Source organism: Xenopus laevis, chromosome 2L (genome assembly GCF_017654675.1).
Source record: "Xenopus laevis strain J_2021 chromosome 2L, Xenopus_laevis_v10.1, whole genome shotgun sequence".
Lineage (NCBI taxonomy): Eukaryota > Metazoa > Chordata > Amphibia > Anura > Pipidae > Xenopus > Xenopus laevis.
Window position 1 is genome coordinate 48,391,087 of NC_054373.1, and position 27,293 is coordinate 48,418,379.

The window sequence follows — 27,293 nt, forward strand, 5'->3', positions numbered from 1 at the left end:
CCCTGGGTAATGATAGTGTTGTGTGGCGCATATAATATTTCCTAGCGCCACACGCAGAAGTATAGTGCATTATAAATTGAGGGATATTGTCATAACAAATGATTGCAATCTAGAATGAATGAGGTACACACAGCACAAAAATTAATAAGGAAGAATAGAGCTGAAAGCTCTTTAATACTCAACCTGTTTGTCACTTTAGAAAGTTAATTCTATGCCACCAAACCCCTGCCTGTTATAGTTGAAATCCAGCAGTGATCAATCTGACTGTGTTTCATTTATTAACACTGGGCAAATTTGCATTGTGTGTTTTTTTTTTGCCTGACAAAAAATGTTTTATTGCCATTGTGAATATCGTATTACAGTTTTGGTGATTCTGGTGCATTTTTAGCCATTTTATTGCACCTTGTTCGCTTGTTTCTGTCTGTAAAAATTATTTGACCAACCCAAAATAATCAGACTGTGATTCTGACTGCTGATTACACTATGCCAGAAAAAAAAGCATTAATTTAGTGGTACCTTACAAGACCTGGGGTAGATAATGGGGTAAAATACAAGCTTTGTGACAAGTTTCAGAAATTTCATAAAAACCTATGTTTGGCATGGCCTTGCAGTTTGGTAGTTTGATGTAGAAAGAAGTATTGACTCATTTTCGATTCATCAGAATCTGTAATTTTGGAAAATATATGATTTTCTAGGGTTCCCTACTGTTAGGGGGGTCTTATGACACAAAATACACATACCAGGTTCTTATTTTGCTGTAGCCAGAGTGTCAGATGTGAAAATTTATATGCGCTATTTTCATTTGGAGGTCTCTATATTCCACATAGTTTGGCAAATCTATGCATATTGGGCATCAACGTGTTCAGTAGAGCTCTGGCATGCTTATTTAGGAAATATATGCTATGAAATGTGTATGCACTAACTTCATTTTGGGGTGTCTAAACTCCAGATACTTTGGTAATACTATGCACAATGGACCCCTGGCCCTCATAATTAGGATGTTTTTTTCTTTATATCTTATGCTATGTGGGAGATTACATGCTGGAAACTGGAAGCTTTGAGGTGATTTTCCAGCATTTCAACAAAACTGTAAAAAAAATTTACCCCCACCCCATAAAATGCTTAAATGTGTTGATTTTTGAGTAGCTGAAGTGACCTCCGGGGCAATTTGTATGCACTAACTTAAGAACCAGGTACTGAGGTAAACCTATCCACAATGGGCATCAAATTGATCAGTGGACCCCTGGAATTCATATTTAGGATGTTTTTTATTTGTACCTTATGCTATGTGGAAAATAAGATGCTAGAAACTGGTAGCTTTGAGGCAATTTTCAGGTACATTATCAAAACCAGTTTTGGGAACGCATTGCGACTCAGTAGTTTGGAGTAGAAATACATGGTTACCTATTTTGGATTTGTCTGAATATGTACTTTCCAAAAATATATGGATTGGGGGGGGGGTCAACGTATTTCTGTGTGTTTTAACCCCCCAAAAAATGCAGTATATGTGTTGATTTTTCACTGAAGTGACCTCTGGGGCAAATTGTATGCTCTAACTTCATTTTGGGGTCTGTAGATGCCAGATACTTTGGTAATCCTATGCACAATGGGTATCAAACTGTTCAGTGGACCCCCAGAATTCTTATTTAGGATGTTTTTTCATGGTACCTAACGCTATGTGGGTGATAACATGCTAGAAACTGTAAGCTTTGAGGCAATTTTCAGGTACATCAAAACCAATTTTTGGAAAGCATTACAACTCAGTAGTTTGTAGTATAAAGACATGGTTACTCATTTTGGATTTATCTGAATGTATATTTCAAAAAATATATGGGTTTGCGGCTCAGCATATGTTTTTTATGTTTTTCCCCCCAAAACAGTAAATATGTTGATTTTTCAGTAGCCAAAGTGACCTCTGGGACAATTTATATGCATTAACTTCATTTTGGGGTCTCTAAGCGCCAGATGCTTTGGTAATTCCATACACAATGGACATGAAACTGTTCTGGTATATTCACATTTTTTGGTACCTTATGACTTGTGGAAGATACAAACTTGCAAAGTGAAACTTTTGAGGTGATTTTCCAGAATTCTCATGCATTTTTATAAAAATGCCAACGTTCAGAATAACTTTGATGTTAGGAGTATATGGTTACCCTTTTTGGATTCAGCTGAATGTGTACTTTTCAAACATATATGGATTCCTGGGGTCAACCTAATGTTCCAGGATTTTTGGCTTTGAAATCTATAGTATACCATATTCTGTTGTAGTGCTTTAAAAATTCTGTAATTTATTGCTGGGAGTTTTTATAGAAGTCAAAAATCGATACATATCTAGTATTGGCATAGTCAAGAGAGATGAGGCTTTCCAAAACAGTTGAATTTTTGTGCATAATTTTTTCTGGTATAAATCACTATATCATGAAAAATATCAATTGTTTATTTTTCCTTGGTATTTAGAACTCTAAATCTTGCTCCAGAAGTCGAAATACACAAACATTCATTGACAGATTTAGAAAGCTCAGGTTCTCCTAACAAAAACAATGTATCATTTTCCTAGGTAAACTGGAAATCACCTACAGGAAATGCCCCTAAAGTAAGAGAGCACAAAATGTTCAAGAAATGGCTGGCACTGAGTGCAAATGAAATGGGAAATTCTTCTGGAATTTAGAGGGTGGTTCAAAGAAATTCCTTTGTACGATTTTTTAAAACACTGATATACAACTCTGAGGGGCTTAGCTTAGGTCTGACCTAATGCCTTTCAAATTAAATCCATTAAAGCCTTAAGTTGAAAAGACCTTTTTTCTAATTAACTATACATAGAGTCTAATAATACCATTGCACTGTTAGGCCACAAAAGTCTGAATATTTTTTATAGAAATAACTACACATACTTGTACTGTACATGTAGAGATGGCAACTACATATCAGTGGATTGTTTGCCTCGTCATACTAAATGGTAACTTGACATAATTCTTAGAGTGGATCATTATATCCTTAATGGCATGAGATTACCAGACATCTCGGGTGCATGAAGTGCAGGCCCGGACTGGCTCTGATTACAACATACTGCATTTAACAGATGAACAACTGGAGCAGCCCTGCTAGCTGACTTTGCTAGAAAGATGGCTGTATTGAATATATATGCACCCAAGGTCCTGTATCTAGTGTGGCAGCTTTTGGAGGGACAGTCGTCAGTGCCTATATAGAATAAAAACCCATCAGTGCCAGGCCAACTGCAGGTAGCGCTCAAGGCAACCCCACCATAGGGTTAAAAGACAACTTGAAAATTCAGGGACACATTTTAAAAATACAGCTAGATAGGTTGCACTGATAACAATTGCATTTAAATACAGTCAGAGCAGCCCTGCAGCATGCATTTATTATATTATTATATATTATCCCTAAACCAGGGATCCCCAACCATTTTCATCCGTGAGCCACAATCAAATGTAAGAAGGGTTGAGGAGCAACACAAGCATGAAAATAGTTCTTGAGTATGTCAACATAGGGCTGTTATTGGCTATTTGGTAGCCCCTATGTGAACTGGCAGCCTATAGAAAGCATATTTGGCAATACAATTGTTTTTTATGCAACCAAAAGTTTCCTCCAAGCCAGGAATTCAAAAATACCGTAAGCACTTTGAAGTCACTGCTTTGAAGTCACTGGGAGCAACATCCAATGGGTTGGGGAGCAACATGTTGCTCACGAGCTACTGTTTGGGGATCACTGCCCTAAACCATACTTCAGTCTCCCCACCTCCACCACAGTGAGTGGGGCAAGGCTGCGCAGATTGGGGTTTGATTTTGACGAGTGGGGCGGTGTGGGGGGTGGCAAGCGCAGGGCGGTGACAAGCAATCGAGCAACTCGCTTTAAGCTCATCAGCACCTGGCATTAAAAAGTTGAAAAAGGGGTAGGCAGAAGAGTGCCTAGCACCCCTAGTTTCAGACCTGCATCCTGCTGCTGGACACACAGTGAAATCCAATGGCAGAGCTGATGGAGAGGGGTAGGGATCCCTTCAATGATTGTGCTGATTGGTGATGGGAAGGGACCCGGCTGACCAGATATAAATAAAGCCTTAGAACTGTCACGATTATTTGGATGATTTGCAAACCTTAGACCAATAAGTCACCCCCTATATTACTATAGCAGAACTATCAGATGAGTAGAACCATCAGAGAAAGCGAGCTCAGTAACAACCGGTGGACCCCTGCCTGCTTCACATAAAGCCCACACATGTCCTACACAGAGAATAACCATCCACCTGCAGTCTCCCCCCATTCATATTAAGTGATTGTGCTGGTGGAACTTGCAGGGGCACAGGGCAAGTGAATTTGTGTAGTGGTGCGTGATGGCAGAGGTGTGGGGTGTAGACCCTCTAAGAGTGGGCAGTGTTGGGCACAATGATCCTTAAGGGCTCCCCGATGCACTATCCCAAAAGGTGCATTGTGTTAATGTTGGGCATAAAAAACATTTGAAGTGATAACACATAATGTAATACTTATTCTCAGCCAACCATCTTCGCTTATACACTCACAAGAGCTGGTTCTGGTTCAGCATCAGAATTCAAGTTGCAGCCGCACTTTTTCTGTTCCAAACAATTCAACCTAAGAATCAGGTGTCTCATAGTTCTTTGCTCTGCTGCTACACATTTTGATACTGTGATGCACGTATTTCCTCTACACTTTATTCTCAGATTCCATTGAAGTGAGATATCCAGCATAGTATTACGTTCTTGGCAGCTTGCCCTTGTGATCACACTGTTAATGTGTATGAATGTGGCAGTCTAATTAAACCAGCTTCTGTTACTTCTAATGTGTACAGTATGTTGTTCAGGGGTCCTGCTTTGCTAAGTTTGCTTCTTTGTTTTTTTTGAAGTCATTAATATCCATTATATACGTATAATAAATCACTACATCTCAGTAATGTAGAGCCATACTTGCCCTTGTTGCCTAAACAAAGTTAAGAATGTCCACATCCTATCTTACCAAGAGAGCTGTAGCCTTCTACTAACTGGCCTCACAAACTCCAAGAGCCATGGTCTCTTAATGGCAATCACAGCCACCTCTTGCTTTAAAGACACCACCTGTCTGCTACATACAATGCTGTTCTAACATCTGTACCCCGGCGGTTTCAGAACACTTCACACATCCATCCATGCAACTCTCACAAGTAACACCTGTATCTAGGAGTTGCATGACACATTGGATAATCCTATCACAGTAACTACGCAGAATCTACACCTCTGTGAATTTCTTCAGATATCACCTCTTTGAAGAGTTACAATGTGCCATTGTGATTGGATTAGTGGAAGAGTTTATATGCCGAGATCTTCCCACACCAGTCAGTTGAACTGAAGAAGCTGCTCGGATGAGTAGTGAAACGTCTTCATTGATTACTCAGAAAGTCCAGTTGTTTTTAGATTGACCTATACTAGATATACCATGAACTGGATGAATGAAAATCTTCATAGTCACACTGGTAAATACACTCGTCAAAGTCACCCTTGTGTGCCATAGGATATGGGATTCCAGTGCACTACAAGGAAATTTGGCTTCTCAACATATAATTACGTTGCTGCATTTCCACAGTGATCATCTTCTAAAGAGTGAGGAAAACACTTGTTACATAGTTGTATTGACAAAAAAATTTTTTGAAATAAAGAAGAAAGTAAAAAAATGACAGCAAGAAAGTTATTCAGATGAATCTGATCATAAAAGACATATCCCCAAACTCTCCAGAAAATCAGTGACGCATAGAGTATGTTATGAGAGGAAATAATATTAATTGTCAGTTATATTCCCAAGCCTCCTGTTTCTTATATCAAACATCAGATACATTTAATTACTTTGGTAATTCAAATAGTGTCAGTTCAGTTTGGTTTGTCATCTCTTAATTAAGCCTGTTATTTTATTTTACTGCCTTACCATATGTTACATTTGTTGTGTTCTGTATTATTTTGCTTCTTGTGTCACTATAATAATGTTATTGAGATTTAAGAACTGTAATAATTCAATGACAACAATATTGTTGGAACCCCTCCGTTCCATGTAATTTTAAGGGTTGAAATAAAGCCAGATTGATATTATACCGTCTCCTGGATTATTCCGATCAGCGCTCCGCAGCGAGCTCTTGAGTCCTTGTATAGTAATCACCTGGAGCATGCCAGTGCTCTTGGGTGCAATTGGAGATGCTCATTACCATGCATGCATGGGCAAGGTCTAGGCCAGTGGTCCCCAACCTTTTTTACCTGTGAGCCACATTCAAATGTAAAAAGAGTTGGGGAGCAACACAAACATGAAAAAGTCCCTTAGGGTGCCAAATAAGGGCTGTGATTGGCTATTCGGTAGCCCCTATGTTGACAGGCAGCCAACAAGGGTCTCTACATGGCACTATACTTAGTTTTTATGCAATTAAAACTTGCTTTCAAGCTTGAAATTCAAAAATAAGCACCTGCTTTGAGGACCCTGAGAGCAACATCCAAGGGGTTGGAGAGCAACATGTTGCTCGCGAGCTACTGGTTGGGGACCACTGGTCTAGGCTATTACTACTCAAGTTAATGGGAACTACCAGCATTTTCCTACCCACTGAGCTGGAACCTGTGCTGGTGGCTATTAGGTTCTAGCACGCATCCGCTTTAGTAGCATCCGAACAGCTGCACATTGCATGATATCCAAAACACTTATTCACTCTCTTATCATCTCCCGCCTTGCTTACTGCAACCTGCTCCTCGCAGCTATTCCAACAAGTCACCTTTCACATCTCCAATCTGTTCTTAATGCGGCTGTTAGACTCATTCATTTATCTCACCACTCAACATCAGCTGCTCCCATATGTATGTCCCTTCATTGGCTCCCAATTTCCTCTAGAATCAAATTCAAATTACTAACACTCACATTCAAGGCCCTTAACAATGAAGCCCCTCCCTATATTTCATCTCTGATCTCCAAATACACTCTTTCACGCAACCTTTGCTCTGCTTCTGACCTTCACCTCGCTTCTCCTCTCATCACTTCTGCCCATTCACATCTACGAGGCTTCTCTCTGGCTTCTGCTTTTCTCTGGAACTCTCTGCCTCGAGCTGTCAGACTTTCTCCTGCTTTCAAAATTTTCAATCGCTCCTAAAAGACCCACCTGTTTAAAGAATCTTATTCAATGTACTTTAATTAATCAATCATTGCTGTATCAAAAATCTTAGGGGCAAATTCACTAAGCGCCTAAGCGCCTAACGCTAGCGCCAATTCTCTAGCGTTGGGCATTTTCGTTACTTCGCAAATTCACTAACGAACGCTGGCGTAACTTTGCTAGTGTTACTTCACACCCTTACGCCTGGCGAATTTGCGCAACGGACGTAACTACGCAAATTCACTAACACGCGGATTGTACTGAACGCTACCTTTTACGCTAGACTTCCTTCGCCACCTCAGACCAGGCGAAGCGCAATAGAGTAGATAGGGATTGCTTCAAAAAAAGTTCACATTTTTTCTAAGTCACAAAAAACGCTGGAGTTTTTTCTCTATAATGGGTGATAGGCTGAAAAAGATCGAAAAAAATTTTGGGGCTCCCCTCCTTCCCCCCTACATTTCCTAACTCAAGGTAACTTAACTATACAGTGGGCACATGTGTAGGGGAAAATACAAATTTTATTTGATGTTTTGAAGGTTCCCCAGGCATTTGTAGTGCTGCTACATATTCCTCCATTGAAATTTGAATTTGGCGCCGTATGCAAATTAACCATCGCTAGCGTAACTTCGCTTCGCAAATCAACGCTAGCGCAACTTCACAACCTTACGCTACCCCTGAGCGCAACTTCGGATTTTAGTGAATTTGCGGAGCACTGGCGAAACTACGCCTGGCAATGTGCGGCGAAGTTACGCCTGGCGCAACTACGAATCTTAGTGAATTTGCCCCTTAATGTCTCAATTGTACCCTAACCTTTAGTTTGTAAACTATAATTTGTAGGAACCTCTAATCCTCTGTAACCCTTGTTTGTTATCCACCATTTATTCCCTGTTTGTTATAATAAGGTAAAGCACTGCGTATCTTGTCGGCGATATATAAATAAATGATGATGATGATGATCCTAGTTTCTAAATATGAAATTGATTTCCAAGTAGTCATTCAAACCCAGTTTTGTTTTGGAAGGCATGGTTCCCTGTATAGATGCAGTTGCGTGTAGTAGTGAGTAGTTTGAGATTTTTTGTTGCAGCAGGAGGCCAGTCATTAGTGTGCATGCGGCACTGTGACACTTTTGTTGTATTATTAAAAATGTTTCACTGTGTTACGTACACTCCTTTCATGTATTGACTGTGCAGCTAGTTGGGAAACACAATAGCCATACACTAAATTCCTTCCTACATTTTCAGCTAACCACTCTAATGCTTTTGCAATTCTGGTGCTATACTCTGCAAGTTACTGCACAAATGCAAAAATAAACCCTGATGTGGAGACAATATACATAAAACATGCTAAGTGGCACCAAATCAATGTGTTATGTTGTTATTTGTTTGGTACAGCCAGAACTGCAGTTTAATAAATAGCTCCATTGTCGGATAAAGCCTGCAGTGTAAACACATTATGCAAATAGGAAATAGTGGAAAATAAGAGCGTGCACTCGTCTAAGCTTCTGTCAGTCATGTTCCCGGCAGCAATTCCCTTCCCAGAAAGAGCAATATTCTCCGTCTGGATTCCGCTTGTTACAGCATCGCAAACGGAATTGCTCATTGGTGGAAGTGGAGGTGTTATTTTTCTTTATTGCTCTGCTTGATGAAATATTGTCACCTCTTGTACAGATTATGTTCAGTGAGATTGCAGGAATCATGTGTACAGACTCACACAGATGAATTCCATTGTCTGACCACTTTACCCAAGTGATCACTGTAATGCTTCTGTACATGGACTATGGGATTGGCACTAGTGACTAAGGGTAATAAATACACCAAGAATTGCAGTGGATTACTTGTTATTGATGACAGTATGAAGTGCTATGAGAAGCCCATAATTTTTTTGTGCCTCAGGTTGCCAGTGATGATGAGTACTGATTACGCTCCCTGGGTACCATTGTATGAAGCTTAACATAGTAAGGTGCACATATTGGAATAGAACGGTAATGGCATTCCTTTTTAAAGGGTTGGTTAGGACAGAAGGTACAAATAATTGCATTTATCAGATTGTATCGTGATAGCAGTTCCCAGTCTTGTATCTAATTGGTAAAGACATGCACTATGCTCACATAGCAACATTGGCAACTCACACATTCCCATGCTCCACAGATCTCCACTGCACAACAATATGATGGAGTGCTTCCACCCCTGATCATGTACCCTTTGCGGTACCAGGTGCTATACCAGAAGACCCACTCCTGCCTTGCGGGTCATGTAGATACATAGAAGAAATTCCAGTAGCACACTGAATGCTGAAAAAAGTGTTATATTTATTCACCCAAATACATACAGACAAGGGCAACGTTTCGGACCACTCGGGCCCTTTGTCAAGCCTGGTGTAACAATCATGCAATCAACCTTTTAAAGTGTGAGGAGGGGGTGTGGATAAAGTCTCCTCCCCTTCCTAATAAATGACATCACTATCCAGGTGTACATATTAAACCATTTAAAGTGCGATCCAAGTCCATGAAATTTCAGAGTCCAAAGTTCATTATAAACAACGTGAGGAGTAACCTTAGTGATTCAAAAACCTGTAAATACACATTAAAAACATTCTAAAATCATTAATGTAGAGCATATTGAGAAAAAGGAGAAAAATCGAGAAAAATCGAAAAAAATAAATCGAAGAAAACAGTTGAAAAAAACAGTTGAAAAAAACATTTTTGAAAAAATTTTTTGAAAAATTTTTTTGAAAAATCTTTGAGAAAATCTTATAATATAAAGGTCATAATTAGTATTTACCTGAGACGCCAGAGTGACCCATTCCACATACTGCACTCAGCACCTTCCTGAGACACATGATAGTATGTTGGTAATGATGTCAGCACTCAGTGTGTTTAATACTAGTAACCTTAAAAGGAAGGAAAAAGAAAAAATTAAGTATACATATATGTCTATACATGATTCATAATTCTACACCATATCATACTGTATGTAGAGGACTTAGTCACCTACCGAAACATAAACATAGCAGGTGTATATTCCCTGTTCAGACCCCTGGGCCATATAGTGTCCAACTTGTGGATCCATTGCATTTCAAGCTTTTTAAGCATCATGAGTCTATCACCACCCCTTCTTGGTTCGTCCACAGAGTCAATGATCTGAAATTTAAGTTGGCTTACAGAGTGCCTGGCTGCATGAAAGTGTGCCGGGACTGGTAGTGCTGTGATTTCTCTGCGAATAGTGGATTTGTGCTTACAAATACGGTCACGAATTTTTTGTGTGGTTTCGCCTATATAAAGTAGGCCACATGGGCATTTTAACAAATAAATCACGTATGTTGATTCACAAGTGTAATAGTTCTTTATCGAATATTTTTTACCTGAGTGGGGATGGAAAAATGAGTTGCCCTTTATAACAGAATTACATTGAACACAGTGTAAACAGGGAAATGTGCCGAATTTTGGATTTTGTAAGAACCGTTGTTTATGGCCCTTTGTGCTTCCAATATCTGCCCTAACCAATTGGTCTTTCAAGCTTTTACCACGTTTGTATGATAATAGTGGCTGATCTTGAAAAGCTGCAATGTCTGGATGGCATGACTGCAGTAAGTGCCAGTGTTTGCGAATGATATTGCCCACTTGTCTGCTGGCGGTGGAATAATTACTGACAAAGGCCAATCTTTCATTCTGCCTATTATCCCTTTTAACAGGAGTCAGTAGTTCCTCCCTGCTTTTGTTTTGTATTTTTGCCCAGGTTAGACCTCAACACTTCTTCTGGATAGTCCCTTTGTTTGAATCGATCTGTCATCTCATTCTCACCTCTTTTGTAATCAGCCTCCTTGCTCACAATCCGTTTCAATCTCATATATTGAGTTAAGGGTAAAGAGGCCTTGAGCGAGTCAGGATGGAAACTGCTGTAATGTAGGAGGTTATTTCTATCTGTTTCTTTCCTGAACAGATTTGTATCTAACACGGGGCCATTTCTGGTAATTTGGGACATCCAAAAAGCTGAGAGACATTTTATCAACAACACTTGTGAATTCTAATGTTACTTCCATATTGTTTAGAAATGTATGAAATTCACGTAAACTTCCAAGTGTACCATCCCAAATGACCAAAAGGTCATCTATATAGCGTAAGTATAACATACAATGCTGTAGGTACAATGGGTGTGTGTATACCTTAGTCTCCTCTAGGTGGGCCATATACAAATTCGCATAAGTAGGAGCGACATTACTGCCCATGGCAGTGCCGCGTTGTTGTATATAAAAGGAATCCTCAAAGAGGAAGTAATTCTGGTGAAGTACAATTTCTAGTAAATCCAAAAGAAATAATTTTTGTAAAGCGGAAAATTCGGTAGTATCCAAATGGTGACGAATGGCATTAACACCTGACTCATGCGAAATAGATGTATAAAGGCTGGCCACATCGAAACTAACCAAAAATATTTCATGATCTGGGAGGACTATGTTATTGAGTTTGTTAAGTAAATGTGTTGTATCCTTAACAAAAGATTTGGTGTTTTTCACCAGAGGTTGCAACATAGTGTCAAGGTAAATGGCAATAGGGCTTAATACAGAGTCAGTTCCAGCAACTATTGGGCGACCTGGGGGTTTCTCCAAATTCTTATGAATCTTTGGTAAAGTGTACAACACTGGTGTTATTGGATTATCCTTTATCAAGTAACCTTTAAGATCCTCATCGATAATGCCATTATCAAACGCTTCGTATACTTTGGTCATTATACACTGTTGGATAGAGGAAAGGGGACTTGAATTTACCTTTGTGTACACATCTGCCTGAGACAATTGGGCATAAATCTCTTCTCTGTAGTATTGTTTATTCATAACTACCAGGGCACCCCCCTTATCTGCTGGTTTTATGACAATGTCCTGATTATTCATCAGCTCTGTAAGACACAGATCTCCACTGAGCTCAAAGGAGTGTGACTGTATATTATGGTGCAATAATGCACACTCCATCTTTACTGGCCCAACAAAATAAAAGTGAGGTAAGAAAAATGCAGTATTATTTTAGGATTCCCAGACAGGTTTGCAAGAACTTGTGTTATATTGTGGCATGTTTCTGATCTATATATAGGTAAATTATACAGTAGCATAATATAGTGGCTGGCTTCTGAGCAGTATGGCAGCATTATAGTGGCAGACTTGTGAGCACAACTGAAGTATAGTGGCAGGATTTTAAGCGATATGGTGGCATTATATAACGGCAGGTTCTGAGAGATATAGGTGAATTATAACGCATCAAACTTCTCTGAGATATAGCATAATTATATAGTGGCAAGATTTGAGGGATATGGTGGCATTCTATAATGGCAGTGTTCTGAGAGGTATAGCTGAATTATTTAACAGGCTTCTTGTCAATATACATTTATTAGTTATATATATATATATATATATATATATATATATATATATATATATATATATATATATATATATATAATATAGTGGCAGGGTTTTGAAGGATTTGGTGACATTGTATAACAGCAGGGTTCTGAGAGATATAGCTGAATTGTATAGTGGCAAGGATTTGAAGGATATGGTGACATTACTGTATATAACAGCAAGGTTGTGAGACATATAGCTACATTATATATTGGCAGACTTCTGAGGGGATAACCTGTATTATATAGAGATAGATATGGCAAGCTTCAAATCAAGATCTAACCTATAACTATTCTAAATAACCTTTTGAATGTTCACAAACTTACAGTTAGTAAGTTAGTAATCTAGAAGGTCAAACTCAGAATGATGTTTTTTGCCTTTTAATTCACAATATATTTGTTCTGTATGACAAAATCTTTGTAACACTGTGCCATATATGTCAGAATTATGTAAATTTGTTCAGTTTTCAGCCAGCACACTTGCTTAGGTGGATTGCGTTCCGCAATAAATCTAATAAAGGCACTTCTGGTTTTCATGCAACCTTAAAATAATTAAGGCTAATATTATGTGCAGAAACTAAGAAACTGAGACTTTTTGGAACTCTTATTCGCCTAGGAAGAACCTCTCCAATGGTCAAGAATCTTTGAAAAGGCAGAACTCAACAACAGGAAGAACAGTCACCCTCACGCCACAAGCTCTTAAGCACATATGGGTGCGTACGGCCCTCATAGAAAAAGTACTGGACAAAATTGTGCAATACATTGTGGATAACTGCAGGTAAGCACTGATTTGTCATATATTTTGTGTATAAAATTGTTGTAGCAAATGACTTAAAAGAGAAGTATACCCCTTCATTCAAAATAAATTCAATGAATAGGGTTTATGCTGAACATACTTTTTGACTATTGTTTCAATCATGAAAAATCTTTTTTTTTCTCTTGCAAACAGGGAAATAGTAGCTACTCTATGGGGTATATTTATCAAAAAGTAAAGTTAGAGATCACCAGTCCTCTAGAGTTAAATTCCACCAAGCTCCAATAATTTCTATGGGATTTTTAAAAGAGTATTTATCATCTACATTGGGTGAAAGTGAAAGCATATAAAAAATATGCCTTTCAAAATCCCATAGAAATAAACAGGCTGTGATTTGTGAATTAAAGTCAGTTGCACATGCATAATTTTGTATATTCAAGATATGCGTATATATATATGCGCACAAACAAGGGGAGGGGGACGCGGATGGGGAGAGAGACGCGGATGCTGAGGGGGAAGCAGAAGATAAGGGGGAAGCAGAAGGGGTGAGAGATGTGGAGGGGGAAGCAGAAGGGGAGGCGGAGGGGAAGGGGAGAGAGAGGCGGAAGGGGAAGCAGAAGCGGAGGGGGAAGCAGAAGGGGAGGCGGATGGGGAGAGGAGAGACGCTTAGGGGGAAGCAGAAGATGATGAGGAAGCAGACGGGGAGGGGAGGGGAGAGAGATGCTGAGAGGGAGGCAGAAGGGGAGGCAGAAAGGGAGAGAAACGCAGAGGGGGAAGCAGAAGGGGAGGTGGAGGGGAAGGGGAGAGAGAGACGTGAATGGGGAAGCAGAAGGGGAGGCAGACTGGGAGGGGAGAGAGACACTGAGGAGTAAGGGGAGAGAGATGCTGAGGGGGAAGCAGAAGCTGATGGGGAAGCAGAAGGGAAGGCAGACGGGGAGAGAGATGCTGAGGGGGAAGGGGAGGGACGGGGAGAGAGACGCGGAAGGGGAAGCAGAAGGGGAGGGGGATGCGGACTGAGAGGGGGAGATGAGCAGAGACGATCTAGGGGCGCCCCGATTCTAAAACTGGGCCTGGAAATGAATGGAGAGTTGCGGACTCTGGAGAATTATGTTCAGCACAAGCCCTATTCATTGAACACGTTTAACTAGATGTATACTGCCTCTTTAAAGGCTCATTTACTATGGTTGTAGGAGCAGTATCTGCAGTATAAGGAGCACATACACCTGTGAGCAATGGGATCAACTTTCAGGGAGCAGGGTCATTGAGGGTGAAGAACGGACTAGTAAATATTCCCTTGGTCCAATGGGAAGAACAATGGATATGTTGTTATTTGACCAACCAAATCTACATGTGCTTATTTTAAAAAGTCTGTTTGGGCCTGTAATGTACAACATTTATATACTGTATGTGTTTTACTAGCATAGTGTTGTGGGGAGGAGAGGTCACATGGTGTCACTTCATATATACATGAACATTTTTTTCTAGGTTTCCAGATTTCCAACAGGCATTATAATGGGGTTATTAGTAGACGTCCAGCCAAGGAAACATTTCCTGTAACTGCTGTCATTGTGTGAGATCAAAGACTTGAAAGTGATTTTGTTGTGTCTTTTTAATCCTCAGTAAATACTACGAGAAGGAATCTTTAATGTCTGATCCTGTTTGTGGGCCCATTTTGGCTGCACTTTTGGGTAAGATCACTTTGTATCTGTTAAATTGATCAGCTGCACTGCACTCTGCAGATCGTCATCCAGGTTTAGTTTTAGATGTGTTAGAGCCCAGTGCAAATGAATGATGAATGCCAGGGATGGCCAATATGCTGCCTTAAAGGACCAATAACACAAAGATTCAATGGATTTGAATTGGCAAACTGTAATTACAGTCTTGTGCATGTACACGTGTTTTCATGGAGGGCCAAATTAAGTTTTGTATTGCAGTGAGTTTGCAGGCAGCTCTGCTGTGTTCACTATTGTGTGCAAAAGAGCTTTAGATAATACAAAGTCCATGAACTTCCATCAAAAACCCTAACATCAGGTATAGCTGTTGTGTCTACATTAAAATATCATGCTAACAGTCATACTGCATTTTTGTGTATGTGAACACTATGGGGCAAATTAACTAAAGGGCGAAGTTATTAACGCTGGCGAAAATTTGCTAGCGAAGGAAATAGACTGTAGCGCTACTTCACACTCTAACGCCAGGCGAATTTTCGCCCTGGCGAATGGACATACTGTAAGTATGCAAATTCACTATGATGTGGATTTTACTGAATATTACCTCTTGCGCCAGACTTGCATCGCCACCTCAGACCAGGCGAAGTGCAATAGAGTAGACAGGAGTTTCTCCAAAAAAAATTGAAAATGTTTCCCAAAAAACGCTGGTGACTTTTCAGTTTTTCAGGGTGATAGGCTGCAAAAGATCATAATTTTTTTTAGGGTACCCGGCTTCCCCCCTACGTTTCCTAACATATGGCACATAAACTATACACTGGGCTCATGTGTAGGGCAATATAACAACTCTATTTTATTTTATTAAGGTTCCCTGGGCTTATGTAGTGTAATGTATTTGCTGCAACATATACGTCCATTGAAATTTAACTTCCCGCAGTATGCAAATTAGCCAACGCTAGTGCAACTTCGCTTTGCTTGCCGAATTAGCTCTAGCGAAACTTCGCCATCGTTCAGCACCCTGGACACAACTTCGCATTTTAGTGAATTGGCGTTGTCCTGGCGAATTTTCGCCTGGCGAAGTGTGGCGATGTGAGCGATGCCGTCGCTGCCGAATTTCCGGAGGTTAGTGAATTTGCCCCTTTGACTAACATAATTAGAAGCATTTTAATTTCTTTTGTAATGGGCCCTTTAAAGATAATGTCCATCCAAACTTCCCACAATCCCTACATAGTGCTCATATAACTGTAGTGGAGGAAGACTTCCAATTTCAGGTACTTGTAAGAAATATATACAGTATTATATCATTATTTGCCATTTCTTTTCATGCATTTCTACCCAAGACCAGGTTTGGCACACCCCAGTATTACAGCACCATCAAGTGGCCAGAATAAGTGGCATCTATATGCTCAGCTGATACAGAACTAGGCACAATAGTAATTAGTGGAACATTTCAAGGTATACTCCCTCTGGCCTCTTTCTAGTCAGCATATTTAGTGAACGATAACAAAATAGAGACAGTGTTTTTTATCTAAAACTCATTAAACGTGCATAAGGACATTCATGTGCATCACACATTTTGGTTGCTTTTGTGATAAATGCCACAGAGATGAATAGGAGATGTATTCTGAATGGTGATACTGTCCCCAGTGGATATACAGTAAATTATACCACATGTACCTAATATGAGCCTGGATAAACAGCCATAAATACTAAAACAATTTCTGGAAATGCATAAAGCAACAGTTTACATAAAGTCCATATTTTATCACTTAGTGTAAAATCCATTCTTGATATGAAAAGTCCACAACACATAGTAGTCCCTTGTAAGAGTTCCAAGACAGATATAATCATACAGATGTAACTTATTGAAATGTGACAAAACATATACCATTCCTAAGGTATTTCATATAGAGCTTAAATAACTTAAACAGAAAAACCTGATACTTAACCTTGGAGAAAGATATTTCTGTCTTGTTTGGATAGTCTGCATCTTTCTGCCCAGATTCAACACAGAATTTCTAGAGAAACCTTTATAGACAGCACCATTCATGTATATAAATGCATATATATATATCATTAGAAGTATATCGTTAGAGGGGGAACTATGTATTAAATAGCTGGAGCGGTTAGCTGTAAGGTGAGAATAGATATGTGTAACTTACATATTTGCACTATAAATACAAATATAAAGTATATGATGCTAACTATATGTCAAAGCAAATAAAGGGGGGTCACTGAGTACTCATTTTACAAATACATACTCACCTTTATTTTTTTGTCAGTGTTAGTATTTCATATTTTGTGGGCTGGAGCACCCCTCCCTGCTCTCTTATATAGAGATTAGAGCCAACTGGGTCTTAATTAAAACATTGTGGATCCCGTAGATTAAAATGAGGGCCTTAAATTGAAGAGAATCCCCTCCATCATGCCATGAAGGTAGGATGGATATTTAGACAATGGTTTTGGCATATTAAAGCTAACTGTTTCTTAAATCTGGCATAGCCACTATTATAATGCTTCAGAAAGATAAACTGTACTAAAATATTGTGTTCATTTTCTCTTTATTAGGTTACACTGCATGAATAGATAAACTATGCTTTAGTGCCCAGCCTCATAATGTTTCTGTTGAACACTTTCTGCTTGCAGTGGGGCCCTGTGCGTTGGAATACACAAAGCTTAAAACTGCTGATCATTACTGGACAGATCCCTCTGCTGATGAACTGGTGCAACGGCACAGAATCCATGGGGCTCACAGCCGGCAAGATTCACCCTGCAAACGGCCCGCTCTAAGTGTAAGTAGACTGTCTCCTGATGGTGGGATGTAAAACCAAAAGTGCTTCTTCATTTCTGTAAAAAAGTGATGCTGGAAGTGACACTATTTGTACACAAATCCAGCAGAAAAAAACAACAGCAGCAACTTGTGCACAACTAACCGAAATGGTCACTAATCTGCATCCATATTGATGTTTCAAGAAGAAGTTGCAGTGGGCACCACTTTGCTTGTGCCAACAGTTACACTGGAATTCTAGAAAAATGCTGAGTTGTGGATAAAATACCCGCTGATTTACATCGGAGTTTTTAAATATGCATTTTTGTGCATTGCTATTTACATAGTGTTTTTTTTTAAAATTGAGGACAATGAATAGGGCTTGTATGGAACATCCTTTTTGCAAATTGTTTTCATGATAGTTTTTGATATTTTCTAACCTAAAAAGGGCAAACAGGGAAATTAAAGCTACTCCATGTTTAGTTGAGGTAGACAATTACCAGTTGTGACAAGCTGTCTATCTGTACACATAGTTTTTGGAGGAAATTAGCAATGGTAGGCAGGCCTAGTATAGGATCAGGAGCAGAAACACAGTGATATTGGGTCTTCAGGTAAAAAAAAAAACACAGGTTTAATAGCAAACTTTTCGCAACATTGTCACAGAAACACAGTTCCATTTAAAAATCACACACACAGAACTTTTGCCCTCTCTTTGGGGTTCTCACCATTCAGGGTGGCTTCCACACTCTGGAATATTTAGGATCTCTCCAAGCCCTTTTCACTTTCCCCTTCAAGGATACCAATTCAACAGCTTCTAGCCTGGCTCGTCTTCTGATAGCACCACACCTTCCTCCAACATAAGGAGGTGTTCACAGGGTCTCACATCCTCCTCCAGCACAAGGAGGTATCCAGGGTCCTCACACCCTACTCCATCACAAGGAGGCCATATGCAACACTATAAATGGAGTTCAAGGTTTACAAGTTCAACACTGGTGAAAAATACACATGGTCATTTCAAACATGTCTCTTATACAGTACACAGATAAGTAGGAGACCATTATGTAGGGACATTTTTGCCAGATAATATTAAAGCAAATTGAACAGGGCAGTCTTTACCTCTTTTATTTGATTTTTATGATTTATGTTTCCAGACAGTATTGTACAACACTTCTGATTATGTTGCTGCTTTATAAATACTTGTCAATAATATAGGGAATAAAGTACCTCCTATTGTAAAATATAAGGATATTATAAGTTACTGAGGAGTTCCATGACTATATAAAAGCACAAGGCCGAAGTGTTTTTACACAGGTCATGGAACTCCGATGTGACTTCTAATATCCTCATATCTTGAGGGGATACATTATTTATTATAATGCACAAGTTTCAGTGAATCATGTGATAAAAATTACATCACTAAGCTCCGATTATAACAGAAGACATCACCAAACACCGTTTACAAGAATTGGAATATGGGTGTGGTAGGGTCGGATTGTAATGTGGAATAATGCAAGTCTAGAGAATTTAGAGAAAAGATTTAGGTTGCACTAGAAGGAAACATGCATAGAGTATAACATAATATATATACAGTAATACAGTGCTGCGAAATATGCAGGTGCTAAATAAATAAATGTTAATAATAATAATGTTAATAATAATAATAATAATATAAGGAAAGGCAACCTATGTAACCAAACTATTGTGGAACTACAACTATCAGAATCTCCGCACCACTTCTGCAGGAATGGCTAAGCTTATAGTTCACAACAGCTTGACTGCCTAAGATTTTCTGTTTCTGGTTAATGGGAAGGAAAATAGAACAGTGTTGAAATGTGGATTAACTAGTAGACTTGTGTGTAGTGTTAGGTACTATAGTGTCACTTTGTGGCCTTTCCTGCCATCAAGCCACACCATACATTACTTGCCTATGACAGTAGCCATGGGTGGATGGAAAACCATAGAATTTGTTTCTAATGCCTATTCTATTGATGTTGGATGTTATAGTTGAAGTCACTCATTTGCATCCCTGGGCATTCAGTTTAGCACTGCTTTGCTATGGTCAATAGGCAAGTGCACTGTTCAGCATTTAGTAGATCAGAGGAACATGCAGGAATGTGGTGTATTATCTGGTAAATTTGAATTACACCAAAGGCTTTTTCTTTTCCATAAAATATTTACCAAATGCATTTCCAACCTGATAAACAGCAGAAGCTGGCAGGAATGGAGGGCACCATATAATGTCAGGGAGGATCTGAACTGGATCTAAAGCACAAACAAATCTTCAATGAGAAGGAGAGAAAGATGCAGTTTTAAGATGCCAGATAATATTATTTCCTAATGTGCTTGAGTGATCAAAACTCAAAATGGGGTTGTAAACACAAATATAACATGTTTAAAACTGAAAGTAAATATTATTCTAATCAACTTGGCATCTCCTGTGTTTAAACATTTAAAAATAGTAATGCTAGTTGGCTATCATGGCTGGCCTGGATACTGAAGCCAAATGTGTAGTAGGTTTCTGTTTGGGAAAATGCAGTGCTGGGAGGATTTGTTGCTGAACTTGCAACAAGATTAGATTAGGGCAATCCTTTGTAGCACGCATGAAGGCTGATGGGACTTTATTCATCTTTGCCCAATAGATCAATAAAAATATAGCGCCAGCTACAATATGTATAATTGATTTAGAAACCCTTCATACTGTATATCTTCAACTGCACTCAGTGTAGAAGTGTCGTCCATGGAAAATAGTAATGAGTAGCTGAAGTACAATCAAAGGGACGTTAGATCTGACTTTTTGGTTGATGCAAAAAATTTGTTATATTAAATCAGAACATAACCTCTTCATCTGTTCCAAACTGTGTTGTCTTTTGTAAGGTATAATGCTATTTTCAGAAGTATAATGCTATTTTCAGACAACTGTAGAAATGAGCACGCACCCCTGAGGCACACCGATGTGGTAAAACTCGATTTTATTCCATGAATTAAAACAACCTTGTCCTATTGTGTTTCGTATCTAGAGATACGTAAACATGGTGCCTGTGATTACATATCTCTAGATGCGAAACACGTTAGGATGAGGTTGTTTTAATTGATTTCTATAGTTGTCTGCACCTTCACCCCAAGCTATGGGTTCGGGGGCGCTGCACCTAAGCCACCATTTGATACCGGTGAGTGCGAATCACACATGTTTCACTTTGCCGTTCAATTTGTGCCCGAAGGAGACGGACCTGGGGGTTATGCACCCATGTCAACCTGTTCATTGGGTGAGCCACGGCTACTTTGTTTGTAAATACTTAGAGGTCAGCGTTTTACTCATCCGAACAAATAATTTTGTATAGTCAGCATTACTTTACTTGTTTTGGGATAGAGCCGCAAATAATCCCTTCCTTCTTTCACCTGTATTACAAGCAATACAATATGTTATGGATCTAAGTGGCAAATCCAATAAGGGCACACACCAGCATGTTGCCTACAGTAACTGCCTGATACCTTATAGGAAGCCACCTGGGACCCTTATCTGGGAGCAAATGGATGCACTGAATAGTTTTGTAGTTTCTTCCAGTTATGTTTCAGTTTATTCCCTTCAGTTCAGCACCATACATGTAGCTACAATATCATCCTTTTATTATTTACAGAGCTTTCTTTACTGTTATATACAGTACATGCCTTGTAATGAAACTCTGCAACACAAAATAATTGTGCAGAAGAGTATATACATATTTATATACTGTAGTCACAAATGACAGGACATTGTATATTACTTTTTATTTTTAGATTTTCTTTTAATACCTATTATACTGTATCTAGGATGTGAATTCATTGTGTGGGATTCTGCTCAGGAACATAGACATATTTAACCAATACATGTGATTAAGTATTTTTTTCTTTTTATCTTCTCTTAGATCAAAAAACGCCATTCCAGCGGTAGCATGTCAGAGGATAAGTTTGCTGCCTCAGCTAGAGAATATGTTGAATCTCTTCACCAGAATTCTAGAACGCACCTTCTGTATGGGAAAAATAATGTTCTAGTACAGCCAGTAAGTGGCTTCATTCTTGTGATGAACATAGACATAAGGCTACACTAATCTGCTTATATGGGAGAATGCAAAAGAAGAAAGGCATTTTAATTTGAGGAAAAAAACAAATAAGAACATTGATAAATAACCTGAACATTGCTGGCTCGTGTGCTTGTTCAAATCTATACCAGCCATTATTTGTGTGTGTGTGTGTGTTCTATGTACATAACAGAGCAGCACTAGCACCAAATTTTTGTTCAACTAAATGTGATTGCAGATAGTATAAAGTAATGGGATAATAGATAACTTTTTACCTTTTCCTTCAAATAGAAAGAAGACAAAGAAGCAATTCCTGGGTATCTTTCATTGCACCAGTGTGGTGAGAACCTGACCTTAAAATGGACTCCAAACCAGCTGCTAAATGGAAATCTGGGGGACTCAGAGCTTGAAAAGAGGTAATGTCCAGCCACCGCTTCTTATCTGATTATGTAACCCCATTTTTACAAGGGTTGGCATTTGTGACATCCAAAGCAGTATGCCAAGTACAAAAATAGGCTGCACTGTTTCACATGCCCCTAGATCAGCGGAGCCAGAACTTATATGATGTCTTAGATATTCTTGAAAGTATGGCAGGATAAGTGATAAATTTCTATATATGTAACCTTGTCATGAGTTAAGGCAGTGTCTAACTAAACGTTCGACCTCTATGGGGTACTTGAACTGAAATAGTCCAACAGCCCTAGAGTATTATTGATCTTGTCCTGTGGAAGAAATGGCTGTGATCCCTGCCATGAAATCCCTGTTTGCCAGAAAGGAAATTTAAATAGTGCCATGGACACCAGGTAATGGATTTCACCCTACAAGCAGCTAATACAGTAGTTCCCAGGCCCTGGTGCAGGCCATGCACCTCCGGATGCAATTCTTATGCAGGATTCGTTCACCCTGAGTGGGTGCAGGCCCGGATGCAAGCCGCACTCGCCGCACCCCTGCTAGTTCCGTCCCTGCATGCAAGTATAACATATGCTGAAAACTCTCCCCTTTAAATATTGTTATAGGTAATAATAGATTTTTCTCCACTGTTTTTATCAAAGAACTAATTTCCTATTACATTCGTTATTGCTCAATGTTTTGCTTGGAAAATAAATTCCATTTTCTTTAAACTGCTCCTTGTAATTATACTTTGAGTGCTTTAAGACTTTATGCCTCTCGATTCAACTTGTAATTACCTTTTATGACCGTTGCTTAAAATTTGAATTTCTTAGAAGACCAGTAATCCACATCTACTTATGAAACAAAACAAAAACTACTAATCTACTGATCACTAAAACACTATATCCCAGTGCTTGGATGCCAGGCTAGATTGCTCATTGTCCTTGACCTGGCATCATGTTCTCTCCATTACATGGCAGTCTCTCTTGTGTATATATAAACAATACATACCTCTTGAGTGCCACTTCTCTGATTCATTGTGCTAATCCAAATCTAACAGGTCAACCTTTAGCTCTCTGCAAGAAGAGCACATGTACTATTGGGTATATGTCCTGTTTTAAACTCATTCTTTTGAATAAAGAAACTGATTGAAAAGATCAGCCCCTTAAGAATGATAATCCCATTTCCCAATTAAATGATCTCTAGTTTGCAGACAAAGATCATATCCCCTTTCTGAATTCTGGAATGCTCTGCCTCTAGAAACAAGCTTTTTTGGGGGATGTGGGTATGAGCTATCACTTGCAATGCCTGATTAGGTTTAATCTTCTTTTACTGTTTTCATACAATGCCCTGTGTGAACTAGGGAATTTTTGCTGTGTGCTCACCATCTGTAGTAGTACTCAGACTTTGGTTGCGTTGTTGTACATACAAATGAGAACAAATCCCTTTGCACATGTTCTTTTAAAGCACCCGCTGTAACCAGCATTCCTCAGTTAATTAATGGACCAACACAATATTGCAGTCGATATCCTTGACAAACAACTCATTTTCTATTAGAACTAACAATGCAGTTTCGATATTAAAGAACATGTAACACCATATACATTGGAAGTATGTAGCTTTTTATACAGAAACAACATATAAACCGTTCCGTGGAAAGCTTTAAATGACATACTCAAACCATTGTATTCTGCAGATCCTATAAGTTATCTGCTATGTAAACATGTGTCCTATTGCCCAGTTCAGCTTGAATGGCTGCATCTGCAGCTTATTTATATTATGTATTTTATAGTTACTCAAGCAAGCTGCTGGGGATGATTTATCAAATATAGAATGGGGGATCCAAAAGGATACATAGGTGTTTAATCTACCTTTGGATTCATCAGAATTTCAGGAACATTATTTGTCTCCCTGGTGGGTATTACATGCAAAGGTTGGACAATTCTAATTGTTCAATCAAAACCCTGCAGTAAGGTTTTTATCAAGAATCCGTCATTTACATTGTATCTTTTCTTTATTTGCCATGACACAATTCTTGTACTCGTATTCCTCTTTTCCCAGTGTGTTTTGGGATTATGCCTTGATTGTGCCAATCAGCCAGATTGTCTGCATTCACTGCCACCAGCAGCGTAAGTATGGATTTTGCTTGTCCCTGAGATGCATAACATGCGTTATATCTAAACCTGAAAGGGGTGGTTCACATTTAAGTTAACTTTTAGTATGTTATAGAACAGCTAATTCTAAGCAAGTTTTCAATCGACCTTCATTTTTTATAGTTTGGGACCTGGGGCTTTCTGGATGAGGAGTTTTTCATAATTTGAATCTCCAAACCTTAATTCTACTAAAAAATAATTTAAATATGATATGTAAAAGTACTTTTCCTGCAAATTGTGTTTGGTTTGTGAAACAATAAATGCACGTGTATATGTATTTCCATGCATGAAAATATATACATTTTTCTGCATAAAAGTACAAATATGAGAAATATGCTTTACATAAAAGTACAAATATAGGAAATATACAACATGAACACATTTATTCCCTTTCTGCCTCTGCAAGTCTGTAATAGGTGCCATTGCTCAGCAGCACAGATGACAGATTTGGATTGGAATGGTAGATGTACTTAGAGAGAAATATAGCAAATATTCTGTGCTTTCACTGTAAATTGTTTCATGTAGTAATAGGCTCCATATGAGATGCGTTTGGAATTAATGGACCGAAACACCTCTTGCAAATGAGTCAATATATTGACTCCAACAGCTAAGAAATGAAACCATATTTGGTTGTAATTCTTTATAATAAAATATAATGACATTTATGGATGCTCATCAAAGTTCTTGTAAAAGTACTTGATCTCCATGATGTGTTTCTGCTTATGCATAAGAGTCAGGCTAGGTCAGCTGTTATATATCTAAAGGGGGGGGGGGCAGCAGGATGGATACCCTTAATCTGAAGGTATTGTGAATCAAGTTGAATATATATTTAATATTTGCATTTTTCAATCCAAATGTGTCCTTTTCAGGCTAATGTTTTGTTATTTGCTCAGATTAAGTAAAAACAGTGACTAGAGTGATGTTTGGGGTGCAAGCACTGAGCTTACCTTTGCCTTGGTTTTGTTTACAGCAGACAGTAGGGGTACCCTTGTTCTGGTTAGTCAGGATGGAATCCAGAGACCCCCACTCCACTTTCCTCCAGGAGGACATCTACTTGCTTTTCTTTCCTGCCTAGAAAATGGACTTTTACCCAGAGGGCAGTTGGAGCCACCCTTATGGTCTCAACGAGGGAAGGTATGCGTAATGTATTATTGTTGGTTTTATTATTTAGCACTGTTCAGTATTAATTGAATCATCTTAAAACCAAGGCTTCAACTCTAGTGAGAGGGAAAGTAAAACTCTCATTCTGATTATCCTACCGGCTAACATTTAATACAAGATCAAGTCCTTAGTCTCAGGTTACAAGATATAGGGGCAAATTTACTAACCTCCAAAAATTCGCCAGCGACTGCTTCGCTCACTTCGCCAGGCGTAGATTCGCCAGGACAACAATAGTTCACTAAAATCCGAAGTTGCGTCCAGGGTGCCGAACACTTGCGAAGTTATGCTAGCGTTTCTGCGCCATGCAATGCGAAGTTGCGCTAGCGTTGCCTAATTTGCATATGGTGGGAAGTTAGAGTTCAAGCCCGGGAAACCTTAATAAAAAAAAATTATAGTTGTTATATTGCCCTACACATGAGCCCAGTGTATAGTTTATGTTAGGAAATGTAGGTAGGGAGCGAGTTAGCCCAAAAAAAATTTACCCTGTTTTGCCAGCGTTTTTTGGGACTTAGAAAATATTTAAAATAAATTTTGAGTCCAATCTACTCTATTGCATTTCGCCTGGTCTGAGGTGGCGAAGGCAAGTCTGGCGCAAGAGGTAACGTTCAGTAAAATCCGCATCATGGTGAATTTGCATAGTTACGTCCATTCGACAGAGCGCAAATTCGCCAGGCGTTAGGGAGCGAAGTACCGCTAGAGTCTATCTCTTTCTCTATTTACGACAGCGACCTTTAGTAAATCTGCGAAGTAGCGAAATGACGTCACGCTGGCGAATTTTCGCGAGCATTAGTGACTTCGCCCTTTAGTAAATTTGCCCCATATTGTCTTTTGTTGCTTAGGGCAGGTTCATACTTAAAGATGAAGGAATGGTTAAAAAGAAATAAGCCTTATCAGAAAGGTCCACCTAAATATACCAGTAAACCCTCAAAGTAGTGCTGCTCTGAGTCCTCTGTCAAAATAAACACGGCATTTCTTTCCTTCTATTGTGTACACATGGGCTTCTGTATCAGACTTCTGCTTAAACCTCTGTGCCCCGGTTTGTGAACATGCTCAGTTTGCTCCTCTTCCACGTCTCTGCTGTAATCTGAGCCCAGAGCTATTAGTGAGCAGGGAGAGACTTAGGCAGGAAGTGATGTCCCACCAAGCTAATACTGCAGCTGCTATTGTAACCAAACAGAGAGCTTCTAGAGCTTTTTACTCAGGTATGGTAAAACATTCTACAGAATAAATATAGCATTCTAGCTTGCACTATTGCAGCTAATCTATTGGCAATAAAATGCCTCCGTAGCTTCCCTTCTCCTTTAAGTAAGATTGGTCTGGTTGGCCACCATGGAACAAGTAAACATTTGTTTTTACCCTTATCTTTGAGATGATTTATGCACACTGGGAACCCATGTAGTTGTAGTCTTGTAATTGTGCAAAAGGCTCTTTGCTGCACAAGTCTGTGCCAGAAAGACTGCCTAGAAGAACTGACCTGCACTGCAGTGTAATCTATCTGCAATTTGTGTAGCACAGCAAACTACATTTAAATGTTTCCTGATTTCTCAAGTCATATTGGTGGGGACACCACTCACTGTAGTGCAATAGTGTTCAAGTGAATATTGTGTTGTAGATGCTCAATTAATTGAGAGGTTAATTATGGTTCATACAACACTGTTCTAAAATGCTTTTGTTTACAGGGGAAGGTATTTCCCAAACTCCGGAAAAGGAACAGCTCCAACAAGTCAGTTGACTTTGATGAAAATGTGGTTGAAGAAGTAACTACAGATTATGTCTTCAGAATCATCTATGCAGGTCACAAGCATGATAACAGTAAGCAATGGCATTTTTTTTT

General features: G+C 39.1%; 1 protein-coding gene across 2 annotated transcripts in view; it reads left to right on the forward strand.

The window, feature by feature from the left end:
* The window catches only part of LOC108708040 (small G protein signaling modulator 2), a 182,540-nt gene that overhangs the window by 119,472 nt on the left and 35,775 nt on the right, over positions 1–27,293 (forward strand). For both annotated transcript variants that reach the window (XM_018246316.2, XM_041581838.1), the window contains exons 4-11: positions 13,129–13,290; positions 14,887–14,954; positions 17,580–17,725; positions 21,603–21,737; positions 22,047–22,171; positions 24,207–24,274; positions 25,269–25,432; positions 27,139–27,271. In XM_018246316.2, the coding sequence (XP_018101805.1) occupies positions 13,129–13,290; positions 14,887–14,954; positions 17,580–17,725; positions 21,603–21,737; positions 22,047–22,171; positions 24,207–24,274; positions 25,269–25,432; positions 27,139–27,271 (1,001 nt within the window). The remainder of the gene's footprint in view (positions 1–13,128; positions 13,291–14,886; positions 14,955–17,579; positions 17,726–21,602; positions 21,738–22,046; positions 22,172–24,206; positions 24,275–25,268; positions 25,433–27,138; positions 27,272–27,293) is intronic.